The sequence below is a fragment of the Bufo gargarizans genome, chromosome 5, assembly GCF_014858855.1.
Source record: "Bufo gargarizans isolate SCDJY-AF-19 chromosome 5, ASM1485885v1, whole genome shotgun sequence".
Lineage (NCBI taxonomy): Eukaryota > Metazoa > Chordata > Amphibia > Anura > Bufonidae > Bufo > Bufo gargarizans.
This window is the reverse complement of record NC_058084.1, coordinates 490,841,793-490,858,522: the sequence shown is the minus strand read 5'-3', so window position 1 is coordinate 490,858,522 and position 16,730 is coordinate 490,841,793. Positions and strand designations below refer to the sequence as shown.

The window sequence follows — 16,730 nt, the reverse complement described above, 5'->3', positions numbered from 1 at the left end:
GAGCTGACGTGTTAGGGGTGCGTTTGTCAGCACATTTTTGACAAATTCCAGAACCATGCAGCACAATTTACCCATTTTTCACAAGACAGGTATTATTTGAATCAGCAGAATCAACTCTCAGGCAGCATGCCTGGTTTAATAGGGTTAATTCTGCTGAGAGGTGACGTTCAGATGGGAATACTCCTTTAAAATGTATTTGATATTTCCACACCATTTAAACCATGTCTGGTTTAATGGGGTTGATCCTGCTTATAGATGTTCTTTAACCACTTACCATCTGGGCCATTTGCCCCCTTCCTGACCAGGCCTAATTTTGCTAAACTGACATGTCTCACTATATGTGGTAATAACTTTGGAACGCTTTTATTTATCCAAGTCATTCAGAGATTGTTTTCTCGTGACACATTGTACTTCATGATAGTCATAAATTTGAGTCAAAATATTTCACCTTTATTTATGAAAAAATCCCAAATTTACCCAAAATTTTTTAAAATTCGCAATTTTCTAAATTTCTATTTCTCTGCTTTTAAAACAGAAAGTGATACCTCATAAAATATTTATTACTTAACATTCCCCATATGTCTACTTTATGTTGGCATCATTTTGGAAATGTCATTTAATTTTTTTAGGACGTTAGAAGGCTTAGAAGTTTAGAAGCAATTCTTAAAATGTTTAAGAAAATTGTCAAAACCCACTTTTTAAGGAGCAGTTCAGGTCTGAAGTCACTTTGTGGGGCCTACATAGTGGATACCCCCATAAATGACCCCATTGTAGAAACTACACCCCTCAAGTTACTTAAAACCGATTTGACAAACTTTGTTAACCCTTTAGGCGTTCCATAAGAATTAAAGGAAAATGGAGATCAAATTTTTTAATTTCACTTTTTTGGCAGATTTTCCATTTTAATCCAATTTTTTCTTTAACACATTGATGGTTAACAGCCAAACAAAACTCAATATTTATTACCCAGATTCTGCGGTTTACAGAAACACCCCACATGTGGTCATAAACTGCTGTATGGGCACACGGCAGGGCGCAGAAGACAAGGAACTCCACGTGGTTTTTAGATGCCATGTCCCATTTGAAGCCCCCTGATGCACCCTTACAGTAGAAACTCCCAAGAAGTGACCCCATTTTGGAAACTAGTGGATAAGGGGCCAGTTTAATTGCTACTATTTTTGGGTACATATGATTTTTTTGATCATTCATTATAACACTTTATGGGGCAAGGTGACCAAAAAATGGGTTGTTTTAGCACAGTTTCTATTTATTTATTTTTACAGTGTTCACCTGAGGGGTTCAGTCAAGTGACATTTTTATAGAGCAGATTGTTACGGACGTGGCGATACCTAATATGTATACTTTTTTTTATTTATTAAAGTTTTACACAATAATAGCATTTTTGAAACAAAAACATTATGTTTTAATGTGTCCATGTTCTGAGAGCTATATTTTTTTTATTTTTTGAGAGATTTTCTTATGTAGGGGCTCATTTTTTGCGGGATGAGGTGACGATTTTATTGGTACCATTTAGTGGGACATACACATTTTTGATCACTTGGTGGTGCAGTTTTTGTGATGTAAGGTGACAAAAATTGCTTGTTTTGACACATTTTTTTTTTTTTTTTTTTTTACGGTGTTCATCCGAGGGGTTAGGTCATGTAATATTTTTATAGAGCTGGTTTTTACGGACGCGAAATACCTAATATGTATACTTTTTTTTTATTTGTTTCACTTTAACACAATAATAGCATTTTTGAAACCAAAAAATGATGTTTTAGTGTCTCCATGTTCTAAGAGCTATAGTTTTTTTATTTTTTGAGAGATTTTCTTATGTAGGGGCTCATTTTTTGTGGGATGAGGTGACGGTTTTATTGGTACCATTTTGTGGGACATACGCGTTTTTGATCACTTGGTGTTGCACTTTTTGTGATGTAAGGTGACAAAAATTGCTCGTTTTGACACATTTTTTTTTTTTTTTTACGGTGTTCACCCAAGGGGTTAGGTCATGTGATATTTTTATAGAGCTGTTTTTTACGGACGCGGCAATACCAAATATGTCTATTTTATTTTATTTTTTCTATTTTTAAATTTTTTTTTATTCCTTACTTGGGGAATTTTTTTTTTTACATGTGAAACCTTTTTTATATTTTATTTTTTCAACACTATTTTTTAGCGCGCAGCTGCAGTTTCTGAACGGACGTTTTAAAACGTCCATTCAGAAATAGAGATCCACCTCCCGGACGTTTATATCCTATGGGCGGACGGGAGGTGGTTAAGCATTTTTGCCTTGTCCACAGGATATGCCATCAATTTCTGATAAGTGTGTGCGCTACCTATCAGGAGAATGGGACTTACTTTTTATCACAGTCACTCACCCGCAATGTGACCAAGAATTCATCAAAGTCTATAGTTCCGCCTCCGTCTTTGTCGAATAGGGAGAAAAGCTGCTGAGCCTCATTTTTGTCTATCATCACGCCATAGTCATTCAGTCCTTTTAAGAACTCCTTAAAATCCAGTGACCTGCTGTTATCATCATCCATGATCTTAAATACTCTGTGGAAAGACAAGAGCCATGATCACTCTTACTATGGAAACTTTGCTGTATAGACTGGGACAGAATGAGCAGAGTCATCTCATTACCTTTAAAGGGCATGAGAGCTATGGAAACTTTCAGGGCAATTTTTTTATGATTGCATTTTACTCATTTTGGATTTAAAAAGATTCTTTCAACTGGTCTTTATTTAAAAAAGAGTTTCAGCAGTTTTTGTGATGCATACAATACAATATTACATTCGGAGCAATTTTTTATTATTACATTTTACTCATATTGGGCTAAAAATCTTTTTTTCAATTGGTCTTTATTAAACATTTTCAGCAGTTTTTGTGATACATGTGGTTAAAAATCTGTCTAGTTTCCAGACTGTCCCTCCTGAGTTCCATCAGCTGACAGCTCATGTGAAGCATTATCTCCTGAGCTCATAGCCTCTCATTTAAGCCACGTTCTAATCAGTTTAGCTATAATGAGTGTTTCTAAGTTCAGGAGATCAGAGATAAGAGCTACATCAGCCGAAGGAACTCAGGAGGTGGACATTCTGCAAATAGACTGATTTTTAACCAAATGTATCACAAAAACTGCTAAAAAAGACCAATTGAAAAAAAGATTTTTAGCCCAAAATGAGTAAAATGCAATCATAAAAAATTGCTCTGAAAGTAATACTATATACTACATGCACAGATAAGGCTCTGGATGCAGCTCCCCTGTCACTTCATGGTTTCTGGGGGAGGCCATTTCTCCGTCAATGAGCTCCCATAAATCGTACACACTTTGTGGCACTGTCTAGACAGATAACACAGGACAGGCATATCTTCAATATGGCCGTCACCAGGGAAGGTTTTAATAATTAAAAGTAAATAGCTACTACACACAAAAAAAAAATTAATAACCATATTATTTCTCTTTTACAGACTGACAACTAATTACTGACACAACAATTACATACAGGAGGTGGTCCCTTTAAATATCTGGAGCAAAGGGAACCAGAGATTTTGTCTTCGGATGAAGGGAAGGGGGGGGGGGGACACAACCTTCATTGCTCACCTTCCCAGGCCTTTAATTCCCGCAGAGCCCCGTGAGAGACATTGCAGACGAAGCTTCTCCAATGGGTCTGTGCAGGTGGTCAGGTTTTTCTTTGCCTGCATCGCCATCTCGCGGTCGTGCCTAGCCGTGCCGGCCATCTACAGGATACAGAGAAAACAGGGAAGATGTTAAAGATATTGTGGCTCTCTGGTGGCTCAACCATGTGGATCACCAGACACATACCAAATTTACAATGGAAATCTTATCTACAGTATAAGCCCCTGTGTCATGTTCCATCTAAGCTTTTGGAGTTAGCGAGCGGGCACTTTGGGACCTGGGCACTGTTCCCACTAAGCCGTGAAATACTGAACTGCAACTGGATACACAGGGCCAAGTAACATCGGAAAAAAATTGTATTAAACAGCATCCAGAACTAGTGCAGTGAAAGTTATCGTCCACATCCCTGGTGGTCTAGGGCAGGGAAGGGGCTAAAGGCCCCTATGTCATAGAGACATAGCAAATGGTTCGATCAGAGGGGGTTTGAGTGCTGAGACCCCCACCGATCGCTAGAACGAGGAGACAGAAGTCCCTGCATAGCACTCTATCTCTTCAATGCAGGAGATGGGCTCTACAGAAGTCCTCTGCAGTGAGGAGAGAGAGCGTGAGACATGTGCACTTCTCTCTCCTTGTTTTAGTGATCGCTGGGGGTCGGAGCACTCAGACCCCCACCGATCAAAACTTTTTATATGTCTCTATGACATATCAAAAGTTTCACCAAACCTCAGTAACCCTTCATCCCCTTCTATGCCCTAGACCACCAGGGGTAAAGACAATAATTCATTGAGCTAGTCCTGAATGCTGTTGAATACTATTTTCCCAGTTGTTATGTGGCAAATCAAAAATTTTTACCAAAACTTTGTGGCCCTTTAGCGTAAGGATCCCTGGTGGTCTAGAGCATTGTTTAGGCTCCGGCATTGTCCTCACTGTAACTTTCTTTATCCTGGCTACACTAATCCTAGAGATGAGAGCGGGAGGGATAGAGGAGATGGAGCAGATGTAACTGTATGGCTGCGCAGTTCTCTCTATAATAAGGCAGGGCAACTTAGGAGCGTTCTGTCCAATCATTAAAAGATATGGACACCTTCATTTTAAAAAAAATAAAATTTTTACACTAATTAATTTTGTGGAGAAAATCATTTCTCCAATTGGTTCTATTTATCTATCTTTTTGTTTTTGTTCTACAGCCTGCTGTGCTTCCTATGCACAGCTGGCTGCTCTCAGTGAGTTTACAGAGAATCCGTCATCTGACAGATTTTCTGTAACTCCTTCTTTGTGCACACTGGAGTGCGCACTGTCTCCCTCTCCCTCCTCCTCGCCCCCCCCCCAGGATGGCAGAGCAGTGCAGACTGTCAGCTGTAACATACAGCTGACAGTCTGCTTCAAACTGCAGACATAAGCTCTTTCATGCCATGGTCCTTAGGGACCGCTATATGGAAGAAGCTAACCATCGGGCCACTGCTCTGCAGAGGCCAGATGCTGTCCCTCCCCCCCCCTTCCCCCGCTGTGTAGGATGGCCATCTGAACCCCCATAGAAGCCGTCCTCATCAGCCTAACAATCACTTCAATACAAGCCGTCACCCCCCCTCCCCTTCAGGATGGCCGGAGTGGCAACAAGCCCCCCTTCAGGATGACCGGTGCTGCAACAAGCCCCCCAGCCACCCCCCCTTCCTTCAGGATGGCCAGCAACGCAACAAGCCCCCTTCGCCCCCCCCCCCCCAGTCAAGGTTTGCAGAGCGGCAGCGGGGCAAAGTATTAACTGTAACATACAGCTGACACTCTGCTTGAAACGTCCAACACCGATGTCGGCTGTTTAACCCCTTCCATGCCGCGGTCCTTAGGGACTGCTGCATGGAGGGGATAACCATCGGGCCGCTGCTCTGCTGGAGGGGATAACCATCGGGCCGATGCTTGAAGGGTAAACTGAGGGAGGGAGCTTCCTGCTAAAGGCAGGAGCCTGATCAGGCTTACTGTGAATGACAATACACTAGAGTACACTATACAGTGTACTGTAGAGGCATCAGACCCACTGGATTTTCAAGAAACAAGTGGGACTAAGTCAAAAAACTCCAAAAAAAAAAAAAAAAAAAAGGGGAAACAAAAATTCTAACTTCTTCCTATATCCGCACATATAATTGGCTAAAATTTGTAAAAAATAAAAAACACCAAACATGTTTGGTATCGCCGCATCCGTAACGACCTGATCTATAAAAGGATCATGTACTTTTACCGAAACAGTGAACGACGCCATAATAAAAAAGAAAAACTATGTTGAAATTGCAATTTTGCCCACCGCACTTCCCACAAAATAGTATAAAGTGATCAAAAGAGTCATATGTACCCCAAAATAGTACCAATCAAACAGTCATCTCATCCCGCAAAAAATGAGCCCCTACCTAAGACAATTGTCCAAAAAATAAAAAAGATAAGGCTCTCAGAAAATGGAGACACTTTGTTTCAAAAATGCTCTTATTGTGTAAAACCAAGATATATATATTAAAAAAAAAGACATATTAGGTATCGCCGCATCCGTAACAACCTGCTCTATAAAAATATCACATGCGCTAACCTGTCTGGTGAACACCATAAAAGAAATAAAATAAAAACCGTGCCAAAAAAGCCATTTTTTATCTCCTTACATCACAAAAAGTGTAATATCAAGCGATCAAAAATTCATATGTGCCCCAAAATGGTACCAATCAAACCATCATCTCACCCTGCAAAAAATGAGCCCCTACCTAAGACAATCACCCAAAAAAATGTTATTGTGTAAATCCAAAATAAAATGTTAAAAAAATAGACGTATTAGGTTATTACCGCGGCGTTTCGACCTGCTCTATAAAAATATCACATCTACTCTGTCAGGTGAACATTTTAAAATACCAAAAATAAAAACTGTGCCAGAACAGCCATTTTTTTGTTACCTTGCCTCACAAAAAGAGTAATATATATATATATATACACACACACACACAATGCACAACTACCTCTAGCAAAAGATTTATATACTGCAGGAGTAACCGTTATATATATATACAGTACAGACCAAAAGTTTGGACACACCTTCTCTTTTAAAGAGTTTTCTTTATTTTCATGACTATGAAAATTGTAGATTCACACTGAAGGCATCAAAACTATGAATTAACACATGTGGAATTATATACATAACAAAAAAGTGTGAAACAACTGAAAATAAAAGTGTGAAACAACTGAAAATATGTCATATTCTAGGTTCTTCAAAGTAGCCACCTTTTGCTTTGATTACTGCTTTGCACACTCTTGGCATTCTCTTGATGAGCTTCAAGAGGTAGTCACCTGAAATGGTTTTCACTTCACAGGTGTGCCCTGTCAGGTTTAATAAGTGGGATTTCTTGCCTTATAAATGGGATCGGGACCATCAGTTGCGTTGTGGAGAAGTCAGGTGGATACACAGCTGATAGTCCTACTGAATAGACAATATAAGAATTTAAAAAAATGGCAGCACTCTCAAAAAATGAGTGAAAAGAAAAAACACTTTATTCACCCTGTGGTTCAGGTTCGGGTTATGTAAGAATTCCGTTATGGATTCTGCTATCACGGGCCATAACTAAGGGTCCATTCACACGTCCACATCCGTTCCGCAATTTTGCGGAAGGGGTGTGGACCTATTTATTTTCAATGGGGCCGCAAAAGATGCGGACAGCACATGGTGCGGCCCCGCTAAAAAAATAGAGCATGTCCTATTCTTGTCAGCAGCCACGGACAAGAATAGGCATTTCTATCATAGTGCCGGCCATGTGCGGTCCGCAAAATGCGGAACGCACATGGCAGTTGTCCGTGTTTTGCGGATACACACTATGTGGAACACAAAACAGTTGCGGACCCTTGTGAATGGACCCTTATGGTCCGTGGTAGCGGAATCCATAACGGAATTCTTAGATAACTCGAACCTTGAACGCCGAACTTGAAGCACAACTTTACTCAACACTAGTCGCACTAGAAAAGAGACTCTGTGAATGAGCTGAAAACATTGCTACCACAGGGGTGAATAACGTGTTTGAGAGTGCGGACATTTTTTTCTTTACACATATATATATATAGTCATTTATCAAACTGGTGTAAAGTAGAACTGGCTTAGTTGCCCATAGCAACCAATCAGATTCCACCTTTTATTTTTCACAGCTTCATTGAAAAATGAAAGGAGGAATCTGATTGGTTGCTATGGGCAACTAAGCCAGTTTTCCTTTGCACTAGTTTTAATAAATCTTCCTCTGTGTACTTATCCGTGTACAGAGCATTGTGTGTCGTCACACTGTGCTAATCTGTGTGGGGAAAAGTGACAGTTCCCTGTGCGGCCTGCAGGGGCGTTGCTAGGTTAAAACATTTGGGGTCTCGGCCCCTGATGTTTTGTCCCAGGCCCCAAACGTCCTGCCTGTCAGCTAGATACTACTGTATTGCCGTCCTCTGGAAGGAAATCCAATTGAATCTAATGCACTGGAAGAGCTGAAGGACCTGTGATGACATCACAGGTGATGTGACCAGTAAAACAGGCAGTGGGGGTATGTATATATTTTAACTTTTATTATTTTTTTCCACTTTTTTTTGGGTGGTCGTTTAATATATATTTATACACACACACATTTTTTATATTTTTTTACTATTTTAAATTTTAAAAAAATCTTATTACAACTCCTGCATTTGCTTGGCACTTTCTCCCCCTAAACAAAAAATGCTATAAAAACCGCAGCTCGTTTACTTGCGTGTGGCAGCCATTTTTTATAGCATTTTTCTTTTTAGTACCATTTTTGGAAAAACGCCTGAAAAAATATCTACACTCCTTAAAAAAAAAACACCACTAGCAAAAAAAAAAAATCCATGCGTGGCCTGCATTTTAAATTTCTCAAAGACTTTCAGCTGACATTTTTCCTGCATGAAAAAAAAATAAATGAACCAAAGAAATACATGAAAAAAAATAATAATAAAAAAATCTAATAAAAAAAACAAAAGTCAAGAAAAAAAACAAAACAAGCATGAATCCAGCCCTCAAAAGGCAAAACACACTGCATGTTCAGCGGCTGAAACCCCACCAGTTTCTGCTGCGTTTTTTCTACGTGATTGCCATGGACTTGCTCATGGTTTAGCTAAACCGCCAGCAGACCTGGGAGTCTTTATGAGAGTCTGGCGGCCATAAAAACCCATAGGGACCCCGTAACCACCTTGCTCCGATGGGCTGAGACCTCTCTGCCAAAATCATTTCATGCTGCAGCATCTGAGGGGCTAAAAGGCTGGGATTAGCGCTGTATGTTAGCTGTATTATACCCACTGATGATGATGGTGCCGCCCAGCTCCTGTGCCCATGCCATCCATTGCACCCAGTTTCCGTTTGGATGGCATTCATTGGCAGGGTGCAGTTAGACATGGAAGAAGGCAGAGTAGGCAGCTGCCTAGGGCTCTATCAGGGAAGGGGGGGTGGAATTTATGGATAAAAAATAAATAAAAAAAATAAAATGCTGATGGAGCAGTGTGACCGAATGGCTGACAGCGCTACCAATGGTGGGGAGCACCCCAGCACCGCCGTCATATTACTCAGTTTCTGCTCTCTCGGCACCGGACGGCAGGGACGGCTCCACAGAAGAGTCTTTGTTCTGATTATTCAGAGATTTGATCTCACCTTACACCCGATCCCCAAGGTTGTGCCCGATCTCTGTTATTGATTGATAGGCCTGGTTAAATATTACTACGTCACCAGATTCTTTCTTCTCCAGCATAACAGGGCGGTGGGCGGCAGGAAAGTGTCTTCAAAGGAACTGTCAGGATTAGAAAAACACATCTGCTGTCTTCCCCAAACAGCGCCACACCTGTCCTCAGGATGAATGTGGTACTGCAGCTCAGCCTCTCTCACTGCTATGGAGCTGCAAAACCGGACACAACTCATGGATAGAACATAGAAGCCATGATGATGAAGTGTACCACCGCTCTATCCTGCTTTCTGATGGTCACCATGAACCTTAAGCGGAGGACCTAGATCAAGGGCCTGGGGCCCTCCAGTCTCGGGGTGTGGAGAAATATATAGTTCAGTCTGCTAATGAAATAGAATGATTACAGCGTAGATTTACAGAGATGTCAGCCATAAGCAGCTCCATCAGCAACACAGAAATTGACGCCGGTTTAGCTAAAGGGGGTTACAGAGGAGTAATCCCAGCTTAGGGGTCCACAGTGCACCCAAAGGTGGTGCAAAGATAGCGACCTGTACTATTCTAAATCTCAATGCAGTGTGTGAAGTGGTTATGTAGAGGTCCACCATTGGGACCCCGACTGATCATAGTCCACCACTGAAACCCCAACTGATCATGGTCCACCACTGGGGTCTCCATTGATCATGGTCCACCACTGGGACCCCCACTGATCACGGTCCACCATTTGGACCTTCACTTACCACGGTCTACCATTGGGACCTCCATTAATCGCGGTCCACCACTGGGACCTCCACTGATTACAGTCCACTGCTTGAAGCCCCATTAATCATGGTCCAGTCCTCGGACCCCCACTGACCATGGTCCACCACTGTGACCCCCACTGATCACGATCCACCACTGGGACCCCCACTGATCATGGTCCACCACTGGGACCTCTATTGATCACGGTCCACCACTGGAACCTCAATAATCATGGTCCAACCCTGGGACCCCCACTGATCACAGTCCACTACTGTGACCCCCACTGATCACAGTCCACCACGGGGCCCCCACTGATTACGGTCCACCACTGAAACCCGAACTGATCATGGTCCACCACTGGGGTCTCCATTGATCATGGTCCACCACTGGGACCCCCACTGATCACGGTCCACCATTTGGACCTTCACTTACCACGGTCTACCATTGGGACCTCCATTAATCGCGGTCCACCACTGGAACCTCCACTGATTACAGTCCACTGCTTGAAGCCCCATTAATCATGGTCCAGTCCTCGGACCCCCACTAACCATGGTCCACCCCTGTGACCCCCACTGATCACGATCCACCACTGGGACCCCCACTGATCATGGTCCACCACTGGGACCTCTATTGATCACGGTCCACCACTGGGACCTCCATTAATCATGGTCCAATACTGGGACCTCCACTGATCACAGTCCTCTGCTAGGACCCTCACTGATCACAGTCCACCGCTGGATCCCCATTAATCATGATCCAGCCCTACGACCCCCATTGATAACAGTCCCCCACTGGGACCCCCACTGATCACGGTCAACCACTGGGACCTTCATTAATCGCGGTCCACCACTGGGACCTCCACTGAAATTCCAACTAATCACGGTTCACCATTGGGATCCACATTGATCACAGTCCACCACTGGGACCCCACTGATCATGGTCCACCACTGGGACCCCCACTGATCCCAGCCCACCACTTGGACACCTATTGATCACGCGGTCCACCACTGGGACCTCTATTAATCATGGTCCAGCCCTGGGACCCCCACTGATCACGGTCCACCACTGTGACCCCCACTGATTACGGTCCACCACGGGGCCCCCACTGATCACGGTCCACCACGGGGCCCCCACTGATCCCAGCCCACCACTTGGACACCTACTGATCACGGTCCACCACTGGGATTCACATTGATCACAGTCCACCACTGGGACCCCACTGATCATGGTCCACCACTGGGACCCCCACTGATCCCAGCCCACCACTTGGACACCCACTGATTACGGTCCACCACTGGGATCCACACTGGCACCCTCAGTAACAGGTCGCACATGTCTGCTGCATTTATTCTCTAACCCTGGGTTCAGAGCTGAGCGTTCTGAAACGAGCGCTCTGTATGCGCGATTGTACGGGCGTTTACAATTGCGCATGCAGAGACAGGCGTGCACACATTGTCGCGCGTTCCCGAATATCTATGTGCGGGAACGCGCGACAAACGCCCAAAAAAAAAGCTCAAGCACTTGTTTGAGCGTCGGGCGTTTTACAGCGCGATCGTACGCGCTGTAAAACGCCCAGGTGAGAACCATTCCCATAGGGAATCATTGGTTCTTGCCTGTTGTGCGTTTTACAGCGCGTAGGAACGCGCTGTAAAACGCTCAGGTCTGAACCCAGGGTAAGAGATGCTGGATTCTGCTTCTTATCGGCAGTCCCATGTACGGGCAGTGAACATGCACAACCTGCTGCTTCACACGGGGGGCACAGGACTCTCATTCTCATGATCAGTGGGGGACCCCCATCCATTCAGAAACATACACTTATCCCCTTAATGCTAAGTCTATAACAGGATCCCCACCTGCCACGTGCCATTTATAATACTGATGATTTTGGGACCCCTGAATCCTTAAGGTTCAACCTCCATTAAAGAGGTTTTCAAACTTCATATAGTTTTTTTAAATATTGCCCCACCAGCAGTGTCGGACTGGGGCACCTAGGGCCCACCAGTAAAATGTATTTTGGGGGCCCACCATACGGATACATTTAAATATAATAAAAAATCTATCAGGTTTTTTATAAGAACATCGGCTGGTGGAGGTGCTGTACATGGAATATATGTATGTAGTGCAGTAGGTCTAATGTGTTATGTCCAAAATACAAAGGAAAATGTCTCTAGTTATCTTACGGTAAATCCTCGGCGCTGCAAGCCGCAAATAGTGACGTGGGTTTTTGTCACTTATGATTGAACTAATGTGTTATGTGCCACTGGTACAGGGGGTGGGAGACTAGGGGGCCAACTTGCTCAGGGGCCCACCAGGGAAATCCCGTGTACCCCTGTGGGCCAGTCCGAGCCTGCCCACCAGCTACCCAGCGGAAACTGTCGAGGGAAGCATACCTACCTGCTCCCTGACGCCCGGTTCTGGTTCCGTGGGTTCACCGCTGTCTTCACTCAGCTTTGGCCCTGCATGTAAACGCCCTGCATAGACGGGGCGAGGTGCCCACGGTGAACCTACGGAGCCAGAACCGGGCGGCAGGGAGCAAGTGGGTATGCTTCACTTGACAGGTCCTGCCAGGTAAGGGGGGGAGGAGGGTTATTTAAAAAAATATATATCAAGTTAGACAACTCCTTTAGGCCCCCTGCACACGATCAGGATTGCGTGCGGATTTTCCGCGCGGAAAATCCGCACCGTAGGTCATGTACATTGTATTCTATGAGAATTTGAAATTCTCAATGCACACGATGCAGATTTTTTCCGCGCGGATTTTGACCTGCGGTGCGGATTTTAAAATCCGCGACATGTCAATTAATTTTTTTTTTCCTGACCAGATTTTCTTAATTCACTTAGTGAAATCCGCATGCGTAAAATCCGCACCGAATCCGCACCGAATCCGCACCAAATCCGCACGCAAATCCGCACCAATTAATGCGGATTGACCGCACGGATTTGCCTGTGAACACCTGCGGATTTCAGTGCGGATTCTCCGCACATGAATCCTGAACGTGTGCATGTAGCCTAAATCCCCTGAAAATCAGAAACACATGCATTGCTTCCTTGTTTTAGTTTTTTTGCAGGAGAAACATAAAAAGGGGTATTCCGGCTGTTAAGTGTTACCCCCTATCCTATTAGATCACTGGGGCTCCAACCGCTTTTTTATGTGTGATGCATTTTCCGAAAGCAACAAAACAGTAACCGGTAAACGCGCCCTCAGACTTCAGGTCCCTTCCTTCTAAAATTCGATGATCACCCACCAGTTATTCTCATACTGATTCCAAACTTCCAGACCCACCCGCCGTGCGGTGTACGGGGCAGGACCCCCCCCCCCCCTCATTGCCACTCTAAGGCCCCCTTCCCACGGGCGTCGCCGGTGAGGACCAGATGTGATGCAAGTGCGTTCAGGGAAAATCGTGCGAGTAGGCACGCAATTTCAGTCAGTTTTGACTGCGATTGCGTTCCATTGTTCATTTTTTTTTCCGCGCAAGTGAATGTGGTACCCAGACCCGAACCTGGACTTCTTCACTGAAGTTCAGGTTTGGGGTAGGTGTTCTGTAGATTTTATTATTTTCCATTATAACATGGTTATATAATAGAATTCTTTAATACAGAATGCTTAGTATAATGTCGATTGAGGGTTAAAAAATAATAAAAACATAACTCACCTCATCCACTCGATCGCGCAGCCGGGATCCTCTTCTTTGTTCTTCTTGAAGGACCTGCAAAAGGACCTTCACTGATGTCAAATGACATTATACTTAGCATTAAAGAATGTTATTATTCTCCATTATAACCATGTTATAATGGAAAATAATAAAGTAAATGTGGTCACGGGTCATACATCCCTCGTCTCCTTAGCAAGCATCCGTGAAAATCACTCCGCTTGCGGAGGCGATGCGATTTTCAAGCGCTCCTATTCACTTCTATGGGGCCTGTGTTGCGTGAAAATCGCAGAATATAGAGCATGCTGCGATTTTCACCCAACGCAAAAGTGGTGCGTGAAAACCACCGCTCATGTACACAGACCCATTTAAATGAATGGGTCCGGATTCCGTCCGGGCGCAATGCGTTCGCATCACGCATTGCACCCGCGCGGAATTCTCGCTCGTGTGAAAGGGGCCTAAGGTTGAGAAATCTGCAGTACCCTGGGGTATTCACGAACCCGAGTGTAAAAAAAAAAAAAACGCATCACGCCCCATCTGCTGAGGACACGCCCCCTGCGGATTTCAATCATGCAAAGAGAGGGATCCGTAATGAAACCTGCTGGAAAAACATGGATTTGATTGCAGATTTCAGTGCGGATTTACTTCTGGAATCATGAATCGCCCTAAAACCCTGTGCACACTGCGCCCTGTGCCCTTTACGCAGTGCATACGCTGGAGACAAACCTCCTGCCATATATTTTAAGCATATAATAATGAGACGGATGAGAGAGGGTCCTTTTGTCCTCCGGCGGCCCAGTACATCATGTCAGCATACTTCTTTACCGCACAGGACAGCCATTTTCTATCCCGAGGACCTCTGCAAAACACGTACCGGGCAGTATACATTATTTTATAACTGGCCCCTAGGGACGGCGAATACCGTTGTGTCCGTATACAGTCGCTGACCTATATGTCCCTCCCAGGAACCCACTTTCACCCTATTTTAGGCTTCAGCATGCCTTCCCGTAAGACTGGATTCTGAGCGGATCCATATCAGCTCGATACCGCCTAAATCTGTACATAGAGGGCCACTATCCAATGTCAGAAGACCCCTTTAACATGGCAGACCCCACCTTACAAAACTCACGCCTAAGTTCTATGGATCAGATGCAGAAGTTTCTAAAGTAGCAGAAGAAGAAGAAGATGAGACATAAAGGGCACTTATAGATTCCTCGAACGTCACCTTCAAGTCTCGGGATGCGGATCCTTCCTGCAGCGACCCGGAGCTTCCACCTGAAACTATGGAAGCGGCTCTCATTCAGCAGGTACGCTAGAACCGCCCCTTTACTCCGAAGCCTGGCTTTCTGATTGGCTGACTGGACAGAACCCTTCTCAGTGATTGGTGGAAGTGTCTGCCTGTCACCTCTTCTCCGCCCCCCCCCGCCCGGGCTGGTCGCTCGGGGTTAGTTACACATAGTAGGGTTGCTATGGAGACGGCTTCTGTTCGCATACAGAACAGTGCTTCTGCCTGAAGGCCACGCCCCCGGAGCACTGTCAACATAGCGTTAACCCTTCCTTTACTATAGCGCCTTGAATTGTCAGGAACTTACCAGAAGAATGACTGAAGATGATGATATTACTCCCATAGTATTATTACCAAAGGAGGTGCCCGGCCAAGAGTGCTGCAAAATACCCCTGAAAGTATTACAGGTGGTCAGCCACAAACTCCCCCTTAACCTCTTCAGGACCGGGACATTTTTGAAGCGTTAGGGCCTCCTACCCTTTTTAATTATTTCTTATCTCTGCATTAAAATAACTTTCTTTTTATTTTTTTGTGCTGCAAATAGTATGCAGCAATATGGAATATTGTCTTTTTGCGGTACATATATATATCCATATATATATAAAAAAAACTAAAAACTAAAATTCTGCCATATCCGTCACCACCCACTTGTACAGTGCACTGAAAAGGTTAACAGTGCACCATCGCCAGAAGGGGTTAAAGGGGTTTACCTCCACCGATCCGCTGGAGGCGCCGCGGTCACCTACCTGCACCACATCTGCATCCTAAGAGAACGGACAATGCTGCAATACTCTGCACCAGAGGAGTATCCAGGAGTTTAGGGGTCAAAAAACAAACCCATCGCCTGAGCGGGTAATACCGCTAAACAGTGACTGAATGTTATCTGCATAACAAAAACAAAGCACTGCACAAAGACCAATATTACCGCCATACAGTGACCGTACAGTGGTAGATATTAGTGTTACAGAGGCGCTCGGCGGGATATATAAGCGATTACAGTGCAGTTATATCCAATGACTTACAGCTGCCGTCTCTAATTGGAATTGTTCCTCCATCTGGCCCAGACCACCATGAAGACTTCTTCCATCCATGGCTCGTGTCCGCAAAGTTTGTAACAAATACATTTTTGGCTCCTCACCTTTCCCCATCCTGCTGATATACCCAATTCTGTGCCTGTTGCTGCCCCATCTGCCCTTATTGGCACAGTGCCCCCACATATAATGGTGTCATAGCTATAATTGCACCCCAAAATAGTGCTGCCTAGACAAACAAAAGTGACCCCCAATGAAAGTGCCCATTAGGGTGCCTCAGACAGCTAGATTGCACCACACATATATGCACACTGCCGCTCTACGTACATATTATTTATACCATCCATATGCCTTCTAGACAATAATAATAATGATCTTCTTGTACCACCTAGAACATAATAATTAAATCTGTGAGTTTCCTATAAATTAATTAATTCATTAACTAATTGCCCCCTTTTTAATCCTAGACAGTAATAATGCCTGATGTATGACTTTCTGAAGGTAATAATGTCCTATGAGTGCCCCTAAAAAATAATAATGCCCTTTAAAGGGGTTGTCCCCCACAAATATTTTGCCGTTTTGCAAACCAGCATCTGGATCTGAATACTTTTGTATCTGTATAGCACTACCTGCTGTTTGTTCTTTTTTTTATTTCTTTGTCCACCTCACTGAGATGGTGTCATGGAACCATGAACCAGACGTACAACAAGA

The 16,730-nt window shown here is 44.1% G+C and overlaps 1 protein-coding gene across 4 annotated transcripts in view; it reads right to left on the bottom strand.

Annotated features, from left to right (window-relative positions):
* The window catches only part of CAPSL (calcyphosine like), a 32,131-nt gene extending 17,139 nt beyond the window's left edge, over positions 1-14,992 (bottom strand). For 2 of the 4 annotated variants that reach the window (XM_044295622.1, XM_044295623.1), the window contains exons 1-3: positions 14,929-14,992; positions 3,602-3,738; positions 2,379-2,556 (exon numbers count right to left, since the gene is read on the bottom strand). In XM_044295622.1, the coding sequence (XP_044151557.1) occupies positions 2,379-2,556; positions 3,602-3,738 (315 nt within the window). In that variant the 5' untranslated portion in view covers positions 14,929-14,992. Of the gene's footprint in view, positions 1-2,378; positions 2,557-3,601; positions 3,739-13,706; positions 13,761-14,832 lie in introns of all 4 variants that reach the window. The other 2 variants (XM_044295625.1, XM_044295624.1) reach the window with 2 other exon arrangements.
* Positions 14,993-16,730: the final 1,738 nt, after the last annotated feature.